Below are 21,014 nucleotides of genomic sequence, written 5' to 3' on the forward strand. Positions count from 1 at the left end.
CTTCCGCTCCACCTCAGACAAATAACTTCGCTTCCCATCTTCGCAAGAAACCTCAAAACCTGGCTCTTCGATAGACCCCCTCCTGGATGGACAGGAACCTGCGAAACCACACCACCCAGCGCCTTGAGACTCTTACGGGTGAGTAGTCACGCTTAACAAACACCTGATTTGAAATTGAAATTAAAGAAAGAAAGAGCCTTAGAGGAAACAGGCTGGCCAAGGAAACAAGCAAAAGAAATCCTTTGGAGCATTTGGCTCATGAAAGAAGCCTAAAGGAGCTGGTCCTTGGCAAAGACTCTGTGGTTCATTTAATAATTGATCTTCTCCTAATCTTTGTTAATGATTTTGAATCTCAAAAAAAAATTCTGTATATCTTAACTCTTTGTTTTCTTTTGTGCAGGTTTTTACTGCTTCACTTGTTACTTTGCGCCGTTCACCTTTATCACGAGCACACATGTGCACACGTTTGTACAAGTTACAAATACATTCAATGTAATATACTGTTTTTGAATACAGACTGTTCATTGCATATATTTCAATAATGATTCATGTCTCCCCATTTCCTTCTTCTTGCAACTGTTGTGCTTATCTAAAAAAATAACTGTCTTTAAATATTACCTGTTGAGAGGCTGTCCATTGTTACATGCACTTACTACTAAGGTCTCAACTGGGTATACGGGTACCTACTGTGTCTTGATTTTGTTTGATTCTTTTTACAAGGTACAGTATGTTTGGATGAAGGGCAGTGAAGTCAAGGATTATTAGGGTCTGTATAACTTGATAAAAAAGAGCACATGTCTGGTCTTTTTTTTCCAGATCTGTACCAACACTCGATTGAAAGTAAGCTCTCTGACACCAAGGAGCTTGCTAAGGGTCAGCATGTGGGGCACAAGATGGTGGATCACCACAAGGGTGGGCAGGGTCCTCACCTGAAGAAGGCAGGAGATAAAAATAAAAGCAAGGTGTTCTCGAAAGGGCTCCAAACTAGTTCCTTGGGTCAGCCTCCCATACCTCTGCTGAGAAGAAAAAGAGATGGTTTCCTGACAGTAGGTATTCACGGAAGGCACCCCCTAAGTGCTCTGAGTACCAACATTAAGGGCAAGTGTCCTAAGCAGACAAGCCCCCCAACGGTGGGCAGGTGCTGGGGTTGGCTAGTGTAGGGCTTGGGGAGGAAATTGTCTTAGATAGTGTGGGGGACAGAGTAGAGATTACCCCGGTGTCCCTGGGTGACAGGGAGATGGTGCAAAGATCTCACATGCCTAGTAATACTAGGAAGTACAGGCAGTGGGTCACCATCAATGGACAGAGGGTGGAGGCTCTGAGAGACAGTGGAGCCAGCATGGCAAATGTCAGATGTCATCTGGTAACCTCAGAGCAGGTAGGCATTACTATGTTCCACCAACTTTTTATAGCTGACAACCGTGAGAGTCACTACTCAGTGACTCTGGTTCTCTTTGAATTGGGTGGGGGGCCGCAGATTCCTCGAGGGTAGTTGTAATTCATCCATACTTGTGGATTTCCTGCTAGGCAATGTCCTGGAGCATACCGCCTGGAAGGAGGTGGAGCTAAGGTCCCACTTGGAGATGTTAGGGTTGCCTGAGTGGGTGTGTCTGACCACACGATCCATGGCAGCCCAAGAGGGTCGTTAGGAGCACCTGGAGTCTGGAAGAATGGCCCAGGTGCCTGCCAAGAAAAAGAAGGGCAAGGGGAGCAGGAAATCTGCTTCCTGAGACTCTCATGGTCTGGTGGGATGCTGAAACTGAGGGAAATGCCCTGGAAACTGCAGGGAGGATGTGGCCGAACTTCAAAACCTTCCTGAGCTGGCCAACTGGCAGCAGAAAGGGGGTCCGACCAGGGTGGGGTTCTGCAAGGAGCAGAGGTAATGCCCTACTCTTCAGGGTCTTCAGCAGCAGGCTCAGACCCAGGCAGCTGGTGACGACTCTGGTAAACACATGTTAAATGTGGAGAATGGTCGCCTGTATAACAAACCTAAGGCTCCTGGGACAGGTGCAAACTGTGTGTTGGTGGTCCCCTGGTGCTACAAGGCCTTCCTACTAGGACTGGCACATGATGTACTCCTGGCAGGTCATTTGGGGCAGGGCAGCCCTTTGATAGGCTTGTCACCCACTTTTACTGATCTCAAATGAGGAAGGCCTCAGATGTATTCTGCAGGTCCTGTCCTACCTGCCAGGCCATTGGCAAGTCAGGGGGGAATTACAAGTCCCCCATGCAACCTTTTCCTGTCATTGTTACCCCCTTTGAAAGGGTGGGCATCAACTTTATTGGGAATCTGGACCCCAAGACAGCCATGGATAAGAGATGTGTTCTTGTCTTGATGATCATGCCACTTGGTACCTGAAAGAAATTCTTCTAAGCACTGTACCTGTGCCCGAAGTGACCATGGCACTGATGGGGATCTTTACCCATGTGGGGTTCCCCAAGGAGGTGGTATCTGAGCAGGGTACCAACTTCATGTCAGGGTACATGAAGACCATGTGGAAGGAGTGTGGGGTGACCTACATGTTTTTCACTCCTTAACACCCACAAACCAATTAGCTTGTTGAAAGCTTCAACAGGACCCTAAAGGGCATGGTTATGGGTCTGCCAGAGCCCATGAGGTGGAAGTGGGATGTCCTCCTGCCGGGCCTTTTGTTTGCCTTCAGGGAGGTACCTCAGAGGGTGGTGGCTTGCATCCCCTTGGGTTTCTGTATGGGCACCCTGTGAGGGGACCTCTCAGTTTGGTGAAGGAGGGCTGAGAGTGAGCTCCTGGGAGAGCCCCTCAGGATGTGGTCAGCTATATGCTGACTACGTCCAGACAGTGCACTTCTGGAAACTCACACAGGAGAACCTGGAAGTCACCCAGGATGCCATAAAACATCGGTATGTCAAGAATGCCACTCTGGTCAAGTTTCAGCCTGGTGAAAAAGTGTGGTTGATGGAGCCCCCGGAGCCCAGAGCCCTGCAAGACCGCTGGTCTGAGCCTTATGAGGGGAAGGAGTGCAAGAGCGATGTCATCTATTTTTTGGACCACAAGATTACCAGGAACTCTTTAAGGGGCCTTCATGTCAATCGCCCCAGGCCCCAATTTGAGAGGTCTGAGCTTACCATGCTCCTGGTTACTGATGATGATGTGGAAGAGGGAAATGAACTTCTCCCTGATCTCCTTTCTCCCAGAGCAGGATGGGTCAGGGCAGGGTGTCAGCCTCTCCCCTGCACTGCACCTAGACCAACAGTGAGTTTGCTGCCCTTTGCTGGGGCAGGGTGCCTCTTTTTTTTAACTTACTCTAGGGTTCACTTCATGATGTACCCATGATGTTGACACTGGGAATAGCATGCATGTGAAGAACAAAATATGTAGGTTGTCTTACAAGGTGCCGGCATTAAGGAGGAGGTCTCCAAGATGCTGGTGTTAGGGGTTATTGTGCCCTTAAACAGCCCTTGCTCCAGCCCAGTCCGGTGTTGGTCTTCTAAGCTGCCCCTCCAGGTGTCACACCTAAAATTAGATTCTGTGTACACACCCCCTCCCCGAGCTGATAAGCTCATAGATCGGCAAGGGGCTGCCAAGTTTCTCATCACGTTTCAGTTAACGTCTGGGCAGATTGCCTTGTCCAAATAGAGGTCTGCATTCTCTATGCCATAAGGGCACTTTTAGGTTGAAGAATGCCCCTTATACCTTCCAGAGGTTGTTCAACCAGGTACTGGCTGGGTTGGAGAACTTCAGTGCTGCCTATCTAGACAACATTGCACTCATCAGCTCTAACTGGGAGGACCGCATGTGCCACCACCAGGAAATGTTTCGGGTTCTGCCAAGTGAAAACCTAACTATCGGCCAGTAAGTACCAGATATTCCAAAGTTCACTGGTCTACTTGGGTCACGAAGTAGGAGGTTGTAAGGTTCAGTTCCTCAAGGCCAACATTTAAACCATTGTTGTTTGGTCACCCCCCAAAAGTCAGACAGAGGTGAGAGCCTTCCTAGGCCTCACTGGCTATTGCAGGAGGTTTGTCAAGCGATATGGCACCATTTTTGCCACCTCAACAGAGCTGATTTCCAGCAAGTAGCCACTTCAGGTGAACTGGAAAGAGGCATGCTGGAAAGCTTTTGACACCCTGAAGGAGGCTATGTGCACAGCATCTATGCTTAAAGCTCCCGGCCTCTGCCAAGAGTTCATTGTGTAGAAAGATGCCTCAGAGCATGGCATAGGGGCAGTGCTCTCACAGCTAAATGACAGGGCCTAGTAGGAGGTTACTTCCCAGGGAACAAAGGTGGAGTGGAATAAAGAGAGAAGACTTTGCTGTGGTCTGGGCACTGAAGAAGCTAAGACTATACCTGTTTGGTACTCACACTTCTGGGTTCAGATGGGTGTGAGGATCCCAAACTGTTGAGGTGGTCCATCTCCCTACATGTAATGGACTTTATGGTGGAACACTGTCCTGGAAAAGAACACGCTAAAGCTGATGTCTCTCCAAGTTCTACCACCTTAGTGAAGAGAACTCCTAAGGGTTTGGATAGCACTTTCCACATTCAGCTGGGTAGACACGTGTTATACCTGACATCCTTGGTGTTCTTTCCCCGTACGTTTTGCCTGTAGACTTCCTGTTTTTCTGAGCTTGTTTTTGCTGGCTTTAGGATAATGTGTACTTAGCCACCACCAGTGGTAAAGTGCTTGTGCTAAAATGCCTATGCTCCTTCCCTGAAATGTGGTAACATTGGCTTAGCCACAATTGGCATATTTAATTTACTTATAACTCCCTAGTAAACTGCACTACATGTGCCTAGGGCATGTACGTTAAATGCTACTAGTGGTCCAGCAACACTGATTGTGCCACTCACTTAGCCCTTTAAACATGTCTCAGACCTACCATTGCAAAGCCTGTGTGTGCAGTTTTAAACTAATTATTCCAAAGAGAGGGGACAATGGGCTTTTGGTAATGTCCAGCGTACATGCCCTAGACTGTCAAAAGGAAGAAGGGTACAAAGTTCCTTGGTGCCTTAAAAATCTTGGTCAGAGACCTAGTTATAGGCATTTGAAGCAGGTTGACCTGTCAGTTGAGTAATGGGAGGAGAGGGATTCCTCCTTTCAGAACTAGTGTCCTCACACACCCAGCAAGCTAGGTGTCATGCTTCATCATATGGGCCTGCTCCTCTTTGCAATACCCGACGGGCACTCATAAAGTGGCTCTTTATCGGAGTTCTTTTGTTCCTTGCCGTTTGGTGCCATGGGTGGGAGGGCCCTAGTGAGTTTGGATGTAGTAGTGAGTAGGATGATTAAAACAGGTCAGGGGTCCTATGGAACCAACTTTATTCTATCAGGGTCACTGCCTGATTAAAAAAGGGGGAGAGAGGCGACTATCTGACTATAATGGGACATAATAAGGGCGCTCTACTCCTGGTGGGTCAACATGTTTCTCGCCTATTTGTCTGGGGGATCAGTGGCGATTCTTCAGGACCTTAATGTGAAACTTATCTACACCCAGTTGTACAGTGAGAACCTACCTACCACTTAATGGATCAGTGGTAAATGTGCCCGCGAGTTCAATGGGCAACCTGCAGGAGAGATACAAAATTCCAAAACAAGATAGGTCTTAAATACAATTGTGAACATATACTAGTATTCTGCTGTCATACTTAGGTGAAGATCACTGGTGACTGCTCTGGTGAGCAGAAGTGCCTGTTTGATAATACACATAGTATGTGATTACCAAGTGGTGTAAATCATATCAATCATGTGACACAAGCTAAAAAAGTGGCACAAGTTAAAAACATGGTTCTGGTGAAAAACGGTGAAGAATTGGCTGAGTGTGTGTCCTCATTTGTAACAGTGAGTCCACAGTCATAGAACTCAACTTATCGCTATTTAGTAAGTGCCTCATCAATTCCAGCAGGCTCTGGACACATTGGAGATATGTGTCTAGAAAATGTAAAAAGGGGTAAGCATGTCAGTGAGGCTCGTCATAAAACCTTCCTTCAAATGCCTCTAAAAAGTCCTGTGATACAGAGGCCAGCCAGTGGTGCTGAGCATGGAGGGGTGGTTCGGCTGGTAGAGCATCCGTCCTGCTTTTGTAGAGAATTGGTCCCTATCGCCGTTCCGGTTTCCAGAAAAAAATGCCCACAACTCCCACAGGTCGTCAGGCGACCCAAGCATGTATGGGTTGTCTCCCTGGAGCTATGGAGTTGTGGTCATAATTACAGAGCCGTGGGTGGATATAAAGGTACCTTTTTCTTACTAGGTAGGTACAGAGTCACTCATTAGCAGACTCAAACAAACTTAAACTGCCATGTTGAACTGGCAAGTTAAATCTCTTGCCAAACTCAAACCTTCCTTTTTAATACAAATAAATAATGGCAAATGTAGATCTGGGCATCCTATGGGCAGGGTGCAGTGTACTTAAAAAAAAAGACAAGCACTTTCAAGTTTTACATGTCCTGGTAGTGAAAAACTCTTAAATTAGTTTTCCACTACCGCAAGACCTATCTCTCCTATAGGATAACATTAGGTATACATTATTACATTTTTTAAGTGTAATTCCCAATTGTGAAGAGATAGACTTTTCAAGTTTGGTGTCTCTGGAATCACAATGCAAAGCGCTAACTTATGTTTTAAATTGCAATAATGAAAATGCCACTTTAAGAAAGTTGGAATTTTCTAAATTTAGCCATTTGGTGACTGCTGCCTACATCTGATACACGTCTGGGTTGGGTGACAGCTGGGCATTTTGGGCCCAATTCACAGAACTAACTTAAGACAAAATCCTAAACTTACTACTTTTGGTATTCACAGAAGTTAGGATTTTGTCCTAAGTTTGACTTAAGACAAACTTAAGACAGACTTAAGACAAACTTAAGACAAACTTAAGACAGACTTAAGACAGACTTAAGACAGACTTAAGACAGACTTAAGACAAACTTAAGACAAACTTAAGACAAATTCCTAACTTAAGTCTGTCTTAAGTCTGTCTTAAGTTTGTCTTAAGTCTGTCTTAAGTCTGTCTTAAGTCTGTCTTAAGTTTGTCTTAAGTCTGTCTTAAGACAAAATCCTAACTTCTGTGAATACCAAAAGTAGCAAGTTTAGGATTTTGTCTTAAGTTAGTTCTGTGAATCGGGCCCTTTGTATTTCAGTTAGACAGCCACACACAGTGGGAGCTTAGGTGTTGCTTGATGGGTCATACTGGGAAGATGGAAGGGCAGAGCGGGGCACAGCCTCACACTTACACCTGAATAGGTTGTGTCCTGTCCACACACAAAAGACTGCATACCTCCCAGTAGAGAGACTGGAGCAAGGGCAAGAAGGGCATCACATCTGTTCAATTCAAAGACATCTCTTTGAAGTGTCCCCCACTTCAAAGGTACCACTGGGTTTAAGTACTGGACCTTAGACACCACAACTTCAGAACACTTCTGGACCTGTGAATGCTCTGCCAGGAAGAAGGGCTGCTGTGTTGCTGAAAGGACTGCCACTCATCTGGACTCCTGTTCTGCTGTTCTGACCTTCTGCGTCCTGCCCTTTTGCCTGGGTTAGAAGGACTGGATCTGCATCACTTGAACCCAGAATGACTCCATGGGCTAGTTGGCTGGTCTCCTGTTCTGAAGTTTCAGGAACATAACTAACGTCATATCATTCTGCCAAGTAGTGCCACCCCAGTCCTGGATCCTTGTAAATGGGCCTAAGCTGCTACTCAGCAGAATCAACGCATCATGCCACTTTGGACCAAAACAGGCACATCGCTGATACTGTGTGTTCAGCACTGATGCATCATCGCCATGTGGCAGATCGGAACCGGCACATAGCTCCCTGTTGCATGGGCCAGAACCGATGCATCGCTGCCTTTACATGGCTCTGAGACACTGCTCTGCCTTTGGAACCACCACTGTATGATGCTCTTCAAGGAAAGTCCTTGCATACCCGTCAAAGACAGCATTGACAGTAAAACTGAAATTCCGCATTGGAGCCAACACATCATCACTGCTGCATGACCAGGACCAACACATTGCCACCGACTCATGGATTGAGATTGGCACATCACCCCTTTTGCATTCCGCAGCCTCATCATCAACAGGGTCTTCGACATCAACACAGCCCGGACTAAGGTACTTTTGCTCGGCGGGGCCAATCTGGTCCCTGTGACCAGCCTGAGCCTGAGCCTGAGCTCTATCGCAGTCGGCCTGAAGTTTTAACTTTGACCTGTCCTTGTTGGGGCTTGGTGCTTCATGGTGCCATTTTCAGTTTATTCTCTAAAAATAATATGTTGGGTTCTACTTATTGGATTTTTGCCGTTTTGGTCTGTTTTTTTTTTTAAATTAAAATATTGTCTTTTTTTCAAAGTTGTGCAGGATTTATTTTTCTGTGTTGTGTTTTCTTTGTTTTTTCTGTGTGAAGTGTTGCACAAATAATGTACATATTGCCCTTAAGTTAAGCCTGACTGCCTTGTGCTAAATTACCACAGGACAAGTACTAGTTAATTTGGGGATTGCTGGAGCCTTACTCTGATTAGGATTGTGGTTATTGTTTGATCAGGGCTCACACCCCAGTCAACCAGGAACCCAATTTCTAACAATGCTTGTTTGTGTACGGGTAACCGGTGTGGCTCTTTGTAGTGAGGTGTGATGTGTTTGTGGCACTGGGAGGTTGAGAGTGATTCTGGCCTCTGAATTGTGAATGATCTGCAGCTTTCTGATAAGTTGCTTGTTGATCCTGGCGTGGAGTGTGTTTCTATCGTCCAGTTGGCTGAGACTAGTTTTTCTATGTGTTGATTGGGAGCCATTTGAAGATTTTCCTCAGTATTTTTAGGGTGAGGATGGAGTGACAGCATTGACTTAGACGATCAAGTTGTATTTGCAGTAGATGGTGATACTGAGGTTCTTAGCACAGGTGGTCGGGGGTGGGTGTTGGTCCTAACTCTTTCGGCCACCAGATGGAGTGCCACTGGGTTGGGTTCTTGCTGAAGATTACAAATTCTGCCTTGTTGTGTTTCAGCTTCAAAGAGTTGATCTTCATCCAGTTAATTTATTTCCTTTGAATCTGTTGAAATCTAGCTCAAGGGCAAGTTTGGCATAACAATGGACATCAATGATGAAGCCATCAAGACGAGACAAGGAATAATACCAGAAAGGCTTGTGTTTTGTTAGCCGAGTTTTGTAGAACATCATTGCGGCCTGTCTACCAAGACAGAAGCTAATCCTCCCTTCTTTGTTGTAACGTAGATCAGAGGAAGAAGAGACTTGGCACTTGCTCAACATTACTAGGGTGCTGGATGTTCACCCTCCTCATTATCATGGTTTGTATGATTAAGTGGCAATACCCAGTAAGGGCATTATACTGTTGCAGAAGGAAGGTAAAAATGCATTTAAACCACAAAGTTTTCAGATGTTGTCTAAATGATGTGTATTCATTCAGTCTAACAAAATATAGCAGACCTTTTCTATCAAACTTGTTTGTAAAAACAAAGAATAGCATTCTGCTCTGGCTCCCATTATATTAGGCTTCATCAAAAATGTTTGTTCCAACTAGAGGGTCAGGTTCCTTCAAGTAGATATATTTTGGAAGTGTACCTCAAATTATAACTTCAATACCCGGGTGCATTGTATGTTCAGGTTAAATATTCGGGTGATTGCTGAAGACAGACCTGTGAGTAAACGTCAACGGCTTTAATTTATTCCCGCCCCAGTCATGTGGTTAAGTAACAAATATCTGCTTGTCATTTAATGAACAGGAAAGGGTAAAATAAAGGAGTAGGTGTACGGTTTATTGGAAATCCCCAGAAGACAATATTTCAGGGGTCACAATATATTTGGTCAATTATTCAGGATCATAAACACGTGAAAACTGACCACACCAGTGGAATAAAAACAGTGGGCAATTGTAGTGAATAGTAAAAAGTTGAAACTATTTTAGGCGAAATTTTAGTTAAAGACTTTCCAAATGTAAGAAATTAAAATAAATTGAAAGAACACAAGCAAACTGCAGACTTGAATGTGGCTCGCATATACTATGCACATAAGAGTCACTTAAATGTATATCGCTTCTGGCTTTGCTGATTAAAGACATTAAAATAATGTCTCTGGTAACTCACCAGGAAAAGAGGTAATCACCAACTACCTTAAACAGATATGTAAAGATGCCCAATTCTTCTTGCTTGCAGGATGTGATTCTAGAGCTGTTCATGGGATATCCATAGAAGGAATAGCTGTTTACATGCAAGATGCTTCGTGGTTTCTCTTACTGACGTTTTCAGGGCTACAATATCCAAATCTGTTGCGTGCCACAATTTAGACATGGCAGTAACGATTCTTCATATTTTTGAACCAGGGTTCTATTGTTGCATTGCCCAAATAAAATAATCCAATAAATAGATATATTGCAATACAGTAGCAGCTTGCAGCAGGTTAGGATATGGTTACTTCCGGGTATTCTAAATCATGCATACTTCTTTCCCTTTTGAGTAATTACGTCCTACCTCCAAACGAAGGGCTATTTGTTATTGATCCCTGAAGTATGGGGTAAAATTATAAGAGAGTGTAAGGGATGGCCAGCCTTGATGGTTCCACCTAAGAAGGTGGAGGACCATAAAAAAGGTAGAGGGTGAGTGGAAAGCCTGATTTATATTCATTTGAGTAACCAAATGTATGTCTTGCATGCATCCCATCCGATTGAGAATTCCCAACGATGAGGATCTGCCAGAGGTAAACTTCCACTCTGTGCACCTGGTTTCATCATAGCTAAACTTTGTAAGACAGCAGTGGAGAACTGCCAACGGGTCGGAAAGACAAATGGGAGAGGACATGTGTACGAACTCCCAAATAGTGGTGTATGGGTGTAGAGTTTGCTTACATCAGTTTAAGGAAATGTAAGGCAGTAGGAGAGCTCATTATGGGTCGGTTGAGGAAGATCAGACATTAGTAAGGTTATCCTCAATTATGAACCCAAATAATATGTACAGAAATGGCATTATTATGATTAGCCTGGACGGAGTAATGTGGATGTGCCATGTATGGAAAATATACTGTGGACTTTGATCCGATGATACTAGTTCTTTATCCTGTTTGGTGGTCAGTAGTCTTGATATGTTTCTTACGTTACAGTTATTACATTTATAAGGTGTTTACTCATAAGCATCTACACATAAAAATCAAATAATAGTAGAAAATGTAAGGACTCATGAAAGTTCTTTAAAGGTTATTTTCTTTACAAATGAGGAGTTCTTACACAAACTGTATAATGTGCTCCCATCTATAATAAACACACAGTGGCCCAGGAAATGTCTATCAATGCAGCATCATTGCAAAGGAAAAGAAAATATTCTTTTGTCTTTTATTTTGGCCAAAACACTGACTCAAGGCTGGATTTAGAATTTGGTAGATGGGATACTCCATCAGAAATGTGACTGATATCTCATCTGTGGTACTATCAGTGCCATAAAATATAATGTATCTCTAAATCACGCCTTTAGTTTCCTGCTACGGATTCGACAGTCCATCATCTAAAGCAGTTATTTTGTTTAATGAATGATATTCACCAACACTTACACAATGGTGTAGCCATTGATACTTCTGAGGGGTCTATGAATTTTGAGGGCCCATTAGCACATCTGCTCAAATATGATTCCACCGGTGGTACAAGCGTCTATAGAACTTACATGGTAAACAGGGGAAAGTCATTAGGGATTTTTGTGAAGTTTTTATCACAAAATCGAACTTTGCAAAGATTGCTTCCTTTGTGATTACTGGCCTTCGTGGAGATTCATGAGTTCCCTTTTCCTACGTACTAGTGCAGTAGTTGTAGTGGTTGTAATAGTAGAAGAAGTAGCAGTAGTACTGGTAGGAGTGGTGGTAGTATAAGTGGCAGTAGTAGCACTAGTAGTGGTAGTAGTAGAAGTAGTTATAGTATTATTATTAGTAGTGGTGGTGGTGGCAGTCATAGTAGTAGTAATAGTTATAATGGTGATAATAGTGGTAGTAATAGTAGTAGTAGTTGTAGTAGTGGCAGTAGTAGCAGTTGTAGTAGTTTTGGTAGTAGTAGTGTAGAAGAGGTAGTCATATTACTGGTAGTAGTGGCAGTAGTAGCAGTTGTAGTAGTTATGGTAGTAGTAGTGTAGAAGAGGTAGTCATATTACTGGTAGTAGTGGCAGCAGTAGTAGTCATAGTGGTAGTAGTAGCAGTATTACTAGTAGTGATAATAGTAGTAGTAGTGATAGTAGTGGTGGTAGTAGTGGTGGTTGTAATAGTAGAAGAAGAGTTAGAAGTATCACTGGCAGTTGTGGCAGTAGTAGTAGTAGTGGTAGTAGAAGTAGTAGTAGTAGCAGTTGTAGTAGTAGTAGTAGTAATAATAGTAGCAGAGGTGATAATAGTTGCACTTATAGTATTAATAAAAGTAGTGGTGGTGTCAGTAGTGGTAGTTTTAGCAGTAGTAGCAGTTATAGTAGTAATGGTGATAGTAGTGGCAGTAGTAGTGGTAGTATTAGTAGTAGTGGTAGTGGTAGAAACAGTAGTAGCAGTAGCAGTAGTAGTGGTAGTTGTAGTAGTGGCAGAAGTGGAGGTTGTAATCGTAGTGTTAGAAGTAGTAGCAGTACTAATGGTAGTAGTGGCAGGTAGTAGAAACAGTAGTGGAAGTGGTAACGGTGGTTAGTGCGGCGGGAATAGTAGTAGTAGTAGCAGTAGTAATTGTAATAAAGATGAGTTCACACTGACCCTGTTCAACATGGTCTTCCTGTTTATCACTTTAGGTAATGATACATCAAAGGAGAACTACGTTCAAAATAAAGCAGAATCGCTGCAAAGTAATGAAAGCAGGTTGTGTGTCATATAACAACCATTGTATGCATAGAATTTCATCTTTGTGCATTTTCTTGGAGTTTTTGCCTGAAATATGTAAAGATTTGAATAAATACACATTCGAACTAGTGATCCTCTAAAAAAACTTTTCACACTCCTTTGGTTCATTTAAGGACCTCATTTACGTTGTCTGTGGGCGTTAGTTTACTGTAGTATTCTTGCATGATGTTTTATTCCGCTGTATTTTTATGTTTATAGTTTAATGCATTCGTTTTGTTGGTTCTTCTGTTCAATAGGGAAGAGATATGTAGTATTCTTCCCTATGTTTCTCTGCTTTAGCTGCTCAGCCTGGGTGTGTGTCTCCTGTATGGAATGTTGGTGAGTGGACCTTCAGTAGAAAGCCTGGGTGACTGGATGAGGACGGCAAGGCCCTCTACGCAGGAACCACAGCCAAACTCCAGAAAAGACTCCAACGCATACAGAACGCCTCCGCACGCCTCATCTTCAATATACCACACCACACCCATATCATCGCCCACCTGAAATCCCTCCACTGGCTCCCATCAACAGAGAGTATCACCTTCAAGCTCCTCACCCACGCTCACAAAGCACTCCACAATGCCGTACCAGAATACCTCAACAAACGTCTCACCTTCTAAAACCCGAACCTCCAGCTTCGCTCCGCAGACATCGCCCTCGCCACAGTTCCATGCATCCACAGGACCACCACCGGCGGCAGATCCTTCTCCTACCTCACCGCCAAGACATGGAACACCCTACCCACACAGCTGAGGCAGATCCAGGACCTGCTGACCTTCAGGAGACTCCACAAAACCTGACTGTTCGAGCAGTAGCTGCAGCCCCCCTCAGCGCCTTGAGACCAGCACAGGTGATTAGTGCGCTTTACACATGATGGATTGATTGATTGATTGAGGGACAGTTGGTGAGAGGGGCTTAGTAGCTAGCAGGCTGTTCCTGGCGGGGCTATTATTTACCACCTACAGGCTGCCCTACTGGAGTATATGTACCTGTTAATGTTGACCTACTTGTTGTTATGGACTTACTGATACTACCTGTGAATAATCCTACTTGGACTACAAGTTACAGTGTGTCATCATTACTACACATACATGCCATGGTTTTAGAAGAGGAAAGTGGGAAATTCCAATACACTAATCGTGAGACTTTATGTCTCCTATTGACTTCTGTCGAGCCTGAATCAGGTCTGTTGTCAGGCATGGGACTAGCAAGTGAGCTGCTGCAGGAATACAAATATACGTTTCCCCCATTACCTGTCAGGCGCACGGGGAAAGCGCTATGGCAAGCATGACGAGAATGTTGTGCACTGCCCTGCGGGAGCAGATTAACAGTGTACACTTATATGAATCCCGTTCTCTATATGTGGCATACATTGTGCTCTGCAATGCACGGACATAGAAATCAATATACAACGAGAGCGAAGTTCAGATGTGACTCACCTACAACCCTAACGCGCACAATATAATGGATATAAGAATATTCAGTTGTTGTGTAGTCATTGTGTTCATATTTGAAGTAATAGTTTCTTCCATCCCATCTCCTGACGTCACTGATCCTGAGGGAACAGTCCCTTCTCCTCACATCTCCCACCAGTTTGAAGCGGCCTCTGGCTTCCTCGAAGATGACTTTGCTTTCATCGTTGGAAGCCACGGCCTTGTATTCTTTGTACCGTTGAACAAACCAATATCCGCGGGACTTCACAGCTGCCTCCCCCGTCTCCTCGTAGGTAAACTGGCAGGGAATGAGGACACACTGGCCTTCCTGAGCTGTGACGTACCAGGGCGCGGTCAGTGTATAATCTTCAGTGGCACCGAGGACTCCTGCGGAGACAAGAGCAGCGGGTCAGCGGTTTATAACAATGTGAACTAATGGTGGGAACTGAAGGTAAGAGGAGAAGCAGGAACCAGAGAACCACCACCGCCGTCGAAGCAGAGGGGCAAGTGAGACACGAGGAAGGAGCATTTTCAGCGATGATTACATACAGTTTACAGTGAAAAGATACTATACGTATACTATATATACTATATATATATATATATATATATCCAGGGCCGGCTTTAGCACTGGTGGCGCCCAGTGCGACAATGTTTTTTGGTGCCCCCAACGACCAGCTCAGCCACAGATACCCTCACTACCACCCTTTTACAGTCTCCATAACCTCTCTCTCAGATGCATTTTATTACTTTTATAGCGTCACTCATTAAAGTGAAGGGTGTCAAAGCATTTTAGATAACACACGCATTACACAGAGACAATCAATTGTAGGTATGTAAATCAGTGTATAGTAAATGTTGCGGTGTAGTTGGTCTGGAGAAGCACAAACTCTCAATGTAAAATGTAACACAATGGATTGGGGCTCTCTTTTTTTTCATTTCAAAAGAATTTTATTATTTTAAAAGCGCAAATATGAAACATAAGATACAAATCAAAGTGATACAATTGATATCGGACAATAAGATAATAAATACATTAATATAAAATTAATTGGTAGGAGAGCAAATCATTGTCATTCATTAATCTGCAGACATCAGATAAATAAATACATAAGGAGGGAAGACCCAAAATGATATCTGACAAAGATATATATCAAAAGTATCACCCACAGATGGCAAATTAGGGAGAAGAGGAAAGAGAAGAAAGGAAGAAAGAAAAGACGGAAAGAATAGAAAAGAGAAGAGGAAAGAAAAAGAGAGACAGAGAGAAGAAAAGGAAGAGGAGAGGATTTCCAGAGGAATCACCCAACACACACAAGACAACACTAACCAGACAAATCAAAGGGATACTGCTCCACCAACCCTTCAGAGGCCAACTTCATGTATGAATCTAAGGCTTTCCATACACCAGAGGAAATAGAAGGAGAAAGATGAGCATGGTCCACTGACGTATGAGCACTTCGTAGAAAGGAAACCCAGGCCCACCAAGTATGGTAAGAGACGGACGAAAAGGATTTCCACTCCATGAGAATTACTTTGACTGCAATAGTTAATAAGAGGTCCAACAACTGTAACTCCATGGGATCTAAAGGCAGAGGGACTGGGGCCGCCAGCGGACCCAAAAGAATTAATGGAAAAGACAGTTGAAATTTGATGTTAAAGATGAGCATAAGGTGTTTGTGAACTAAATCCCAAAAGGGTTGGAGAAGGGAACAATCAAGGAACATATGTTGAAAATCGCCTGGTAGAAGCCCACAACTCCAGCACAAATTGTCTTCTTTGAGATTAAGTGAATACAGACGAATGGGAGTCCAGTGAAGAAGATTAATAGAGAAAAACTTAGACTGCGTTAGAGAGGGGGCAATTTTGTTACGAAGAGAAAATTTACCAATATCTTGCCAGGTATCAGAAGAGATATGAGCAGTAACACTATGATCAAAATGGTGTAACCATTTTTGCTGTGTGACAGTATGGGAAGGGAGTGTAGAGGACGATAAAAATTTATAAATCCGAGACGCAACATGGCCAGTCCTGATCCAAAGCTGAAAAAGCGTAATCATCGGGGAAGAAGGATGAAGGTGTACTTTAGCAAGTGCAACCTTAATCTTAAGAAAAGTATAAAAATCTAAATTAGATAGAGAAAATTGTTGAGCAAGGGATGAGAAAGGGGAAGGGTCATTGTTGGAATCATAGAGATGCTTAACAAGTGAGACACCTTTCCCAGCCCAGTAAGACATCAACTCAGGGTCAATATTAATTTTGATTTTAGAATTGCGCCAAATAGACGACCATCTAGTTTTATGTAATGGAATTGCAACCCTCTTATCAACCTGACGAACCGCAGCAATAGTGTCTAAAATAATAGAGCGAGAGAATGGGATAGAAAGAGTGTTTGTGGTTAAAAAAGATGCAGTCGGTAGTGGGGAGGCCAGTTCCTGTTCTATTGTCAACCATGCTGGAGCATGAATAGATGGGGAAGAAAACCAAAGGGCACCCTGGGACGCCAGAAAAGCAGTTTGATATTTCCCCCAATCAGGAAAATTACAGCCCCCCATATCATAAGATTTCCGTAAGAATTTATAAGCAATCCTAGCCCTTCTATCATTCCATAAAAATTTAGAAGTAAGCAGATCAAGTTCATGGAAGAAGGAATCAGAAAGCCTTACTGGAAGCATAGAGGAAACAAAATTAATAATAGGAGTGATCATCATTTTAAGAGTCTGCATACGGCCCCACCAAGAAATATGCTTCGGAGACCAATTTTCTAAAAGACGTCTCACCTTAAGAATAGTTTGGGATTCATTATAAGTAGCCGTAGCATATAGGGTGGAACAAAAATAGATACCCAAATATTTTAGGTGTTTAGATTGCCATTTAAAGCCCGCCGAACCCATATGAGAGGAGAAGCAGTAAGCATTTAAAGGAAACATCTCTGTCTTATCTTTGTTCAGAGTGTATCCTGAAACTTTTGAAAAAAGAGCAATCGTATCCGAAATAGCAGGGATGGCCAGTGCAATATCATCAGAAAAAATGAGAACATCATCTGCATATGCTGCTGTTTTTATCTGATGAGACCCAAAAGAGAACCCCTTAATATCTGGATGCGAGTCAATCAATGGATAACAAAAATAGGAGAGGGGACAAAGGACATCCTTGTCTAGTGCCCTGACAAAGGTTAAAAAAGGAAGACGTAGCACCATTCACCCGTATATTAGCTCTAGGTCGGGAGTAAAGAGACATAACCATACGAATAAAGGAATCACCAAGATTGTGCACATAGAACAGCTCTTAGAAAAGGCCAAGAGACCTTATCAAAGCCCTTTTCAGCGTCCAGGGCCAAGGCTGCCGCCGGAAGATTAGATCGTTTAGCGGCACCAAGAATATGACAAAAAGTACGAATATTATCCCGTGCAAGACGCCCCTTTACGAAACCTGTTTGGGAGGGATGAACCAAATGGGGAATAAAGGACTCTAATCGTTTGGCTAAAATTTTAGCAAAGATCTTGGCTTCCATGTTAAGAAGGGAAATGGGCCGAAAATTTTTGGGATCTGCGTGATCCTTCCCTTCTTTGGGGATAACTAGAATAGTAGCATCAGCCGCGGAACCAGACACAGAACCATCCTTAATAAAAGCATCAAAAACGGATTGAAGTTTCGGGACAATCACGGGAATAAAGGTTTTATAAAACGCAATAGGATATCCATCAGGACCAGGAGCTTTACCAGACCGAGTAGCTTTGATCGCGGAAATGATTTCCTCAGAAGTAATCGGCAATTTAATGAGTGATTATCTTCCTCCGAAACAACTTTCAAAGGAACCGACTTCAAGAACTCCTGACATTGTTCAAAAGAAGCTTGAGCCGACGGGGTATATAAATTGTTATAAAAATCGCAGAACACCTCAAGGATTTCTGCAGTTTGAAATTTTTTCTTACCAAGCTGGTCAGTAATAGAAGGAATTTGGAAAGTGTTACAAGAAGATTCCTGAAACTTTAAAGTGGCTGCAAGAATCTTGCCCGCACGATTTTTTAACAGCAGTCTCTTAGATTTCTGAGCCTGCAGGCCAATGTGAGCCCTCTTAGTGACTATAGTGTTGTACGAATACTTTAGATTCTTAATAGATTGGAGGCAGGTCTTGTTCTGAGAATGGCGGAAAAGGGATTCCTGACGTTTGATCTCATCTGCTAAGTCCGTGAGTTCCCTTTTAATGGCTGCGTTTCTCTTTGACATACATTTAATGACCTGACCACGAAAAGTACATTTAAAAGAGTCCCAGAGAACAACAGGGGAACTGACCGACCCAACATTCTCAATAAAAAAAGTCTCAATGTCATTGGAAAACTCTCGCACCAAGGACTCATCATGTAAAATTTCTGTGTTGAGTCTCCACGAACGAGCTCGTGCCCTAGGGACAAAGGAGGTAAGAGTAAATGTGACTGCGGCGTGATCAGAAACTAAAATTGGGTGAATAAGCGGAGAAGAAGAAAATTGAACCAGAGAAGAGTGAACCAAAAGATAATCAATGCGTGAAAAGGACGAATGAGGGGAAGAAAAAAAGGAAAAGTCACTACCAGTGGGATTATGAAGACGCCAAACATCCTGAAGATGAGTAAGAGAGCACATATTAGTCATTTGTTTGTGTGCTTTAGGGGGACGAAAGTTAAAGGCAGAATTCCTATCCAAGATAGGGTCCATTGGCAAGTTAAAGTCACCACCTACAATAAGATTACCAGAGTGAGGAGTATCCTCGAGCTTTTTGGCAATCGCATTCCAAAAGGCCGGGTCATCCTTGTTGGGGGCATAAATATTCATGACAAATAAGTCAGCATTACCATTGGACAACTTAGATATTAACCAACGACCCTCCGTATCCTGTTCAGAGGAAACAATAGATAACCCAGAGTGTTTAGAAACTAAGGTAATTACCCCATTCCTTTTACCACAAGCATCTGAACAAGCAACATCAAAGACCCACTATTTCTTCAGAAACAACGCCTCCTTGGCAGAGAGCTTTGTCTCCTGAAAAAGGACGAGATCCGAAGAAAGAGATTTACAGTAGTCCAAAATCTTTGACCTTTTGACTGGATGAATTAACCCTTTAACATTAAGGGAAAGTATATTTAGTCCAGACATAGAACCATTATCAGGAAAAACAGATAATTTGTGACAAATAAAGCGCAACAACCAGGAGAGCTAAACAGCAGACATCAACAGCCAACACAAAACAGGGTGAGACCAAAGAGGAAATCCGAAGAGAAAAAAGGAAAGAAGAGGAAAAAGAAAGCAAGAGAATACAGAGAAAGGGAGAGAGAAGGGCCCATCCGGCACGTCTGAAAAAGACCAAATTCATACAAGGGGGGACATGGAACAAAGAGCGAGGGGCCAACAGGAGAAATAACAACAACAGCATAAAAAGCCCCAGAACAGTGCATAGCCGATTATACATTTTAAAAGAAAAACTATCTAAAAGCTAAGGACTAGAATTAATTATAACTTTTTAGAAGACAAAGCGAAATGAGAGACTATAAAGGCAACACGTTTGACCAAATTAATGAATAGATATCAACTAAAATAAATCATAGAGAACGGTAAGAGCAGAAAAGAGAGAAAAAGAAAGCACGAACAGGCAATAAGAGCTGGTGGAAAGTGAACTAAGAGATAACATTAGTATTAGGTAGAACCAGACCAAAGCGGACTCCATAAGGAGAAAAAAGGACCATAATGAAGAGAAAGGAAGAAATACAATCTAAAGCATACTGTATGATACAAAATGGGAAAAATAGGTAAAATATAATAAAAAACGGTATATAGCATCTTATCAAAATAACAGTCAGTGAATCCTTATGGCAGTTAAATAAGAGACCTAATACTATATATAAATATGTAAAATCTATCTACAACCTTATAGATAACTGGCCATGAATAAATAAAGCCACATACACACAAACTGGCAGAATAAATATGCTTGCCTAAGTAAGTGAACATGTAGATAAGAGAGGCATAAATCTATCAAGAACAAAGCATCTCTAAAAAACTAACCTACTCGAAAAAGACAATTAATAACACAATGTAATCAAATCACGCAATGAAAAAATCAATAAAGTAGGTATCTATATGATACAATGTGGGAAAAATAAGTGAAACATAATAAAAACGATATATAGCATCTTATCAATATAACATTCAGAGAATCCCTTATGGCAGCTAAATAAGAGACCCAATACTATATATAAATATGTAAAATCTATATACAAACATAAAGATAACTGGCCATGAATAAATATATGGCAAACAAAAGAAGGAGTGCGCCCTCTGAGGTCAAGTGATACCTCCAAGTTTAAGAGAGGTGTACTGAAAGGGACAATCCTTTAGTTAAAGACCCCTCACTCACCAACCTAGTTGGTGACATGCTTCATCATCGGGGTCCCACCCAGAGGCCGAGTGCCATCTGGGTGTGCTGCGACACCTGATTACAGTGGAGCTGGTGTTATTTGTGTGTGCAAGTGATTGTAGTGTTTTAAAATTTGGTCAAGTTTATAACTCTTTAAGAAATTATTTAATCATAGAGCACTTGATCAATGTTAAAAGAGTAAATGGGGATACCCTATAGGGTTAAATTGGCCCGTGGTATCTAGCAATAAAGTGTTAGGTGAGTGAAAAAAATATATATGTGGTTGGTCATATATATAAAAAGGTCTACATGTTTCAACCCTGGTGGAGAAAGTCTCCAGGTTTTCTTCAGGACCGGAGGTGATGGTGCTAACCAGGGTGGTATA

General features: G+C 42.8%; 1 protein-coding gene across 2 annotated transcripts in view; it reads right to left on the reverse strand.

The window, feature by feature from the left end:
* LOC146808988 (sialic acid-binding Ig-like lectin 13) overlaps positions 1 to 21,014 on the reverse strand; it is a 492,860-nt gene that overhangs the window by 266,305 nt on the left and 205,541 nt on the right. For both annotated transcript variants that reach the window (XM_085615782.1, XM_085615783.1), the window contains exon 3: positions 14,245 to 14,625. In XM_085615782.1, coding sequence (XP_085471908.1) covers positions 14,245 to 14,625 — 381 coding nt within the window. The remainder of the gene's footprint in view (positions 1 to 14,244; positions 14,626 to 21,014) is intronic.

This window comes from Triturus cristatus, chromosome 7 (genome assembly GCF_964204655.1).
Source record: "Triturus cristatus chromosome 7, aTriCri1.1, whole genome shotgun sequence".
NCBI classification, from domain to species: domain Eukaryota; kingdom Metazoa; phylum Chordata; class Amphibia; order Caudata; family Salamandridae; genus Triturus; species Triturus cristatus.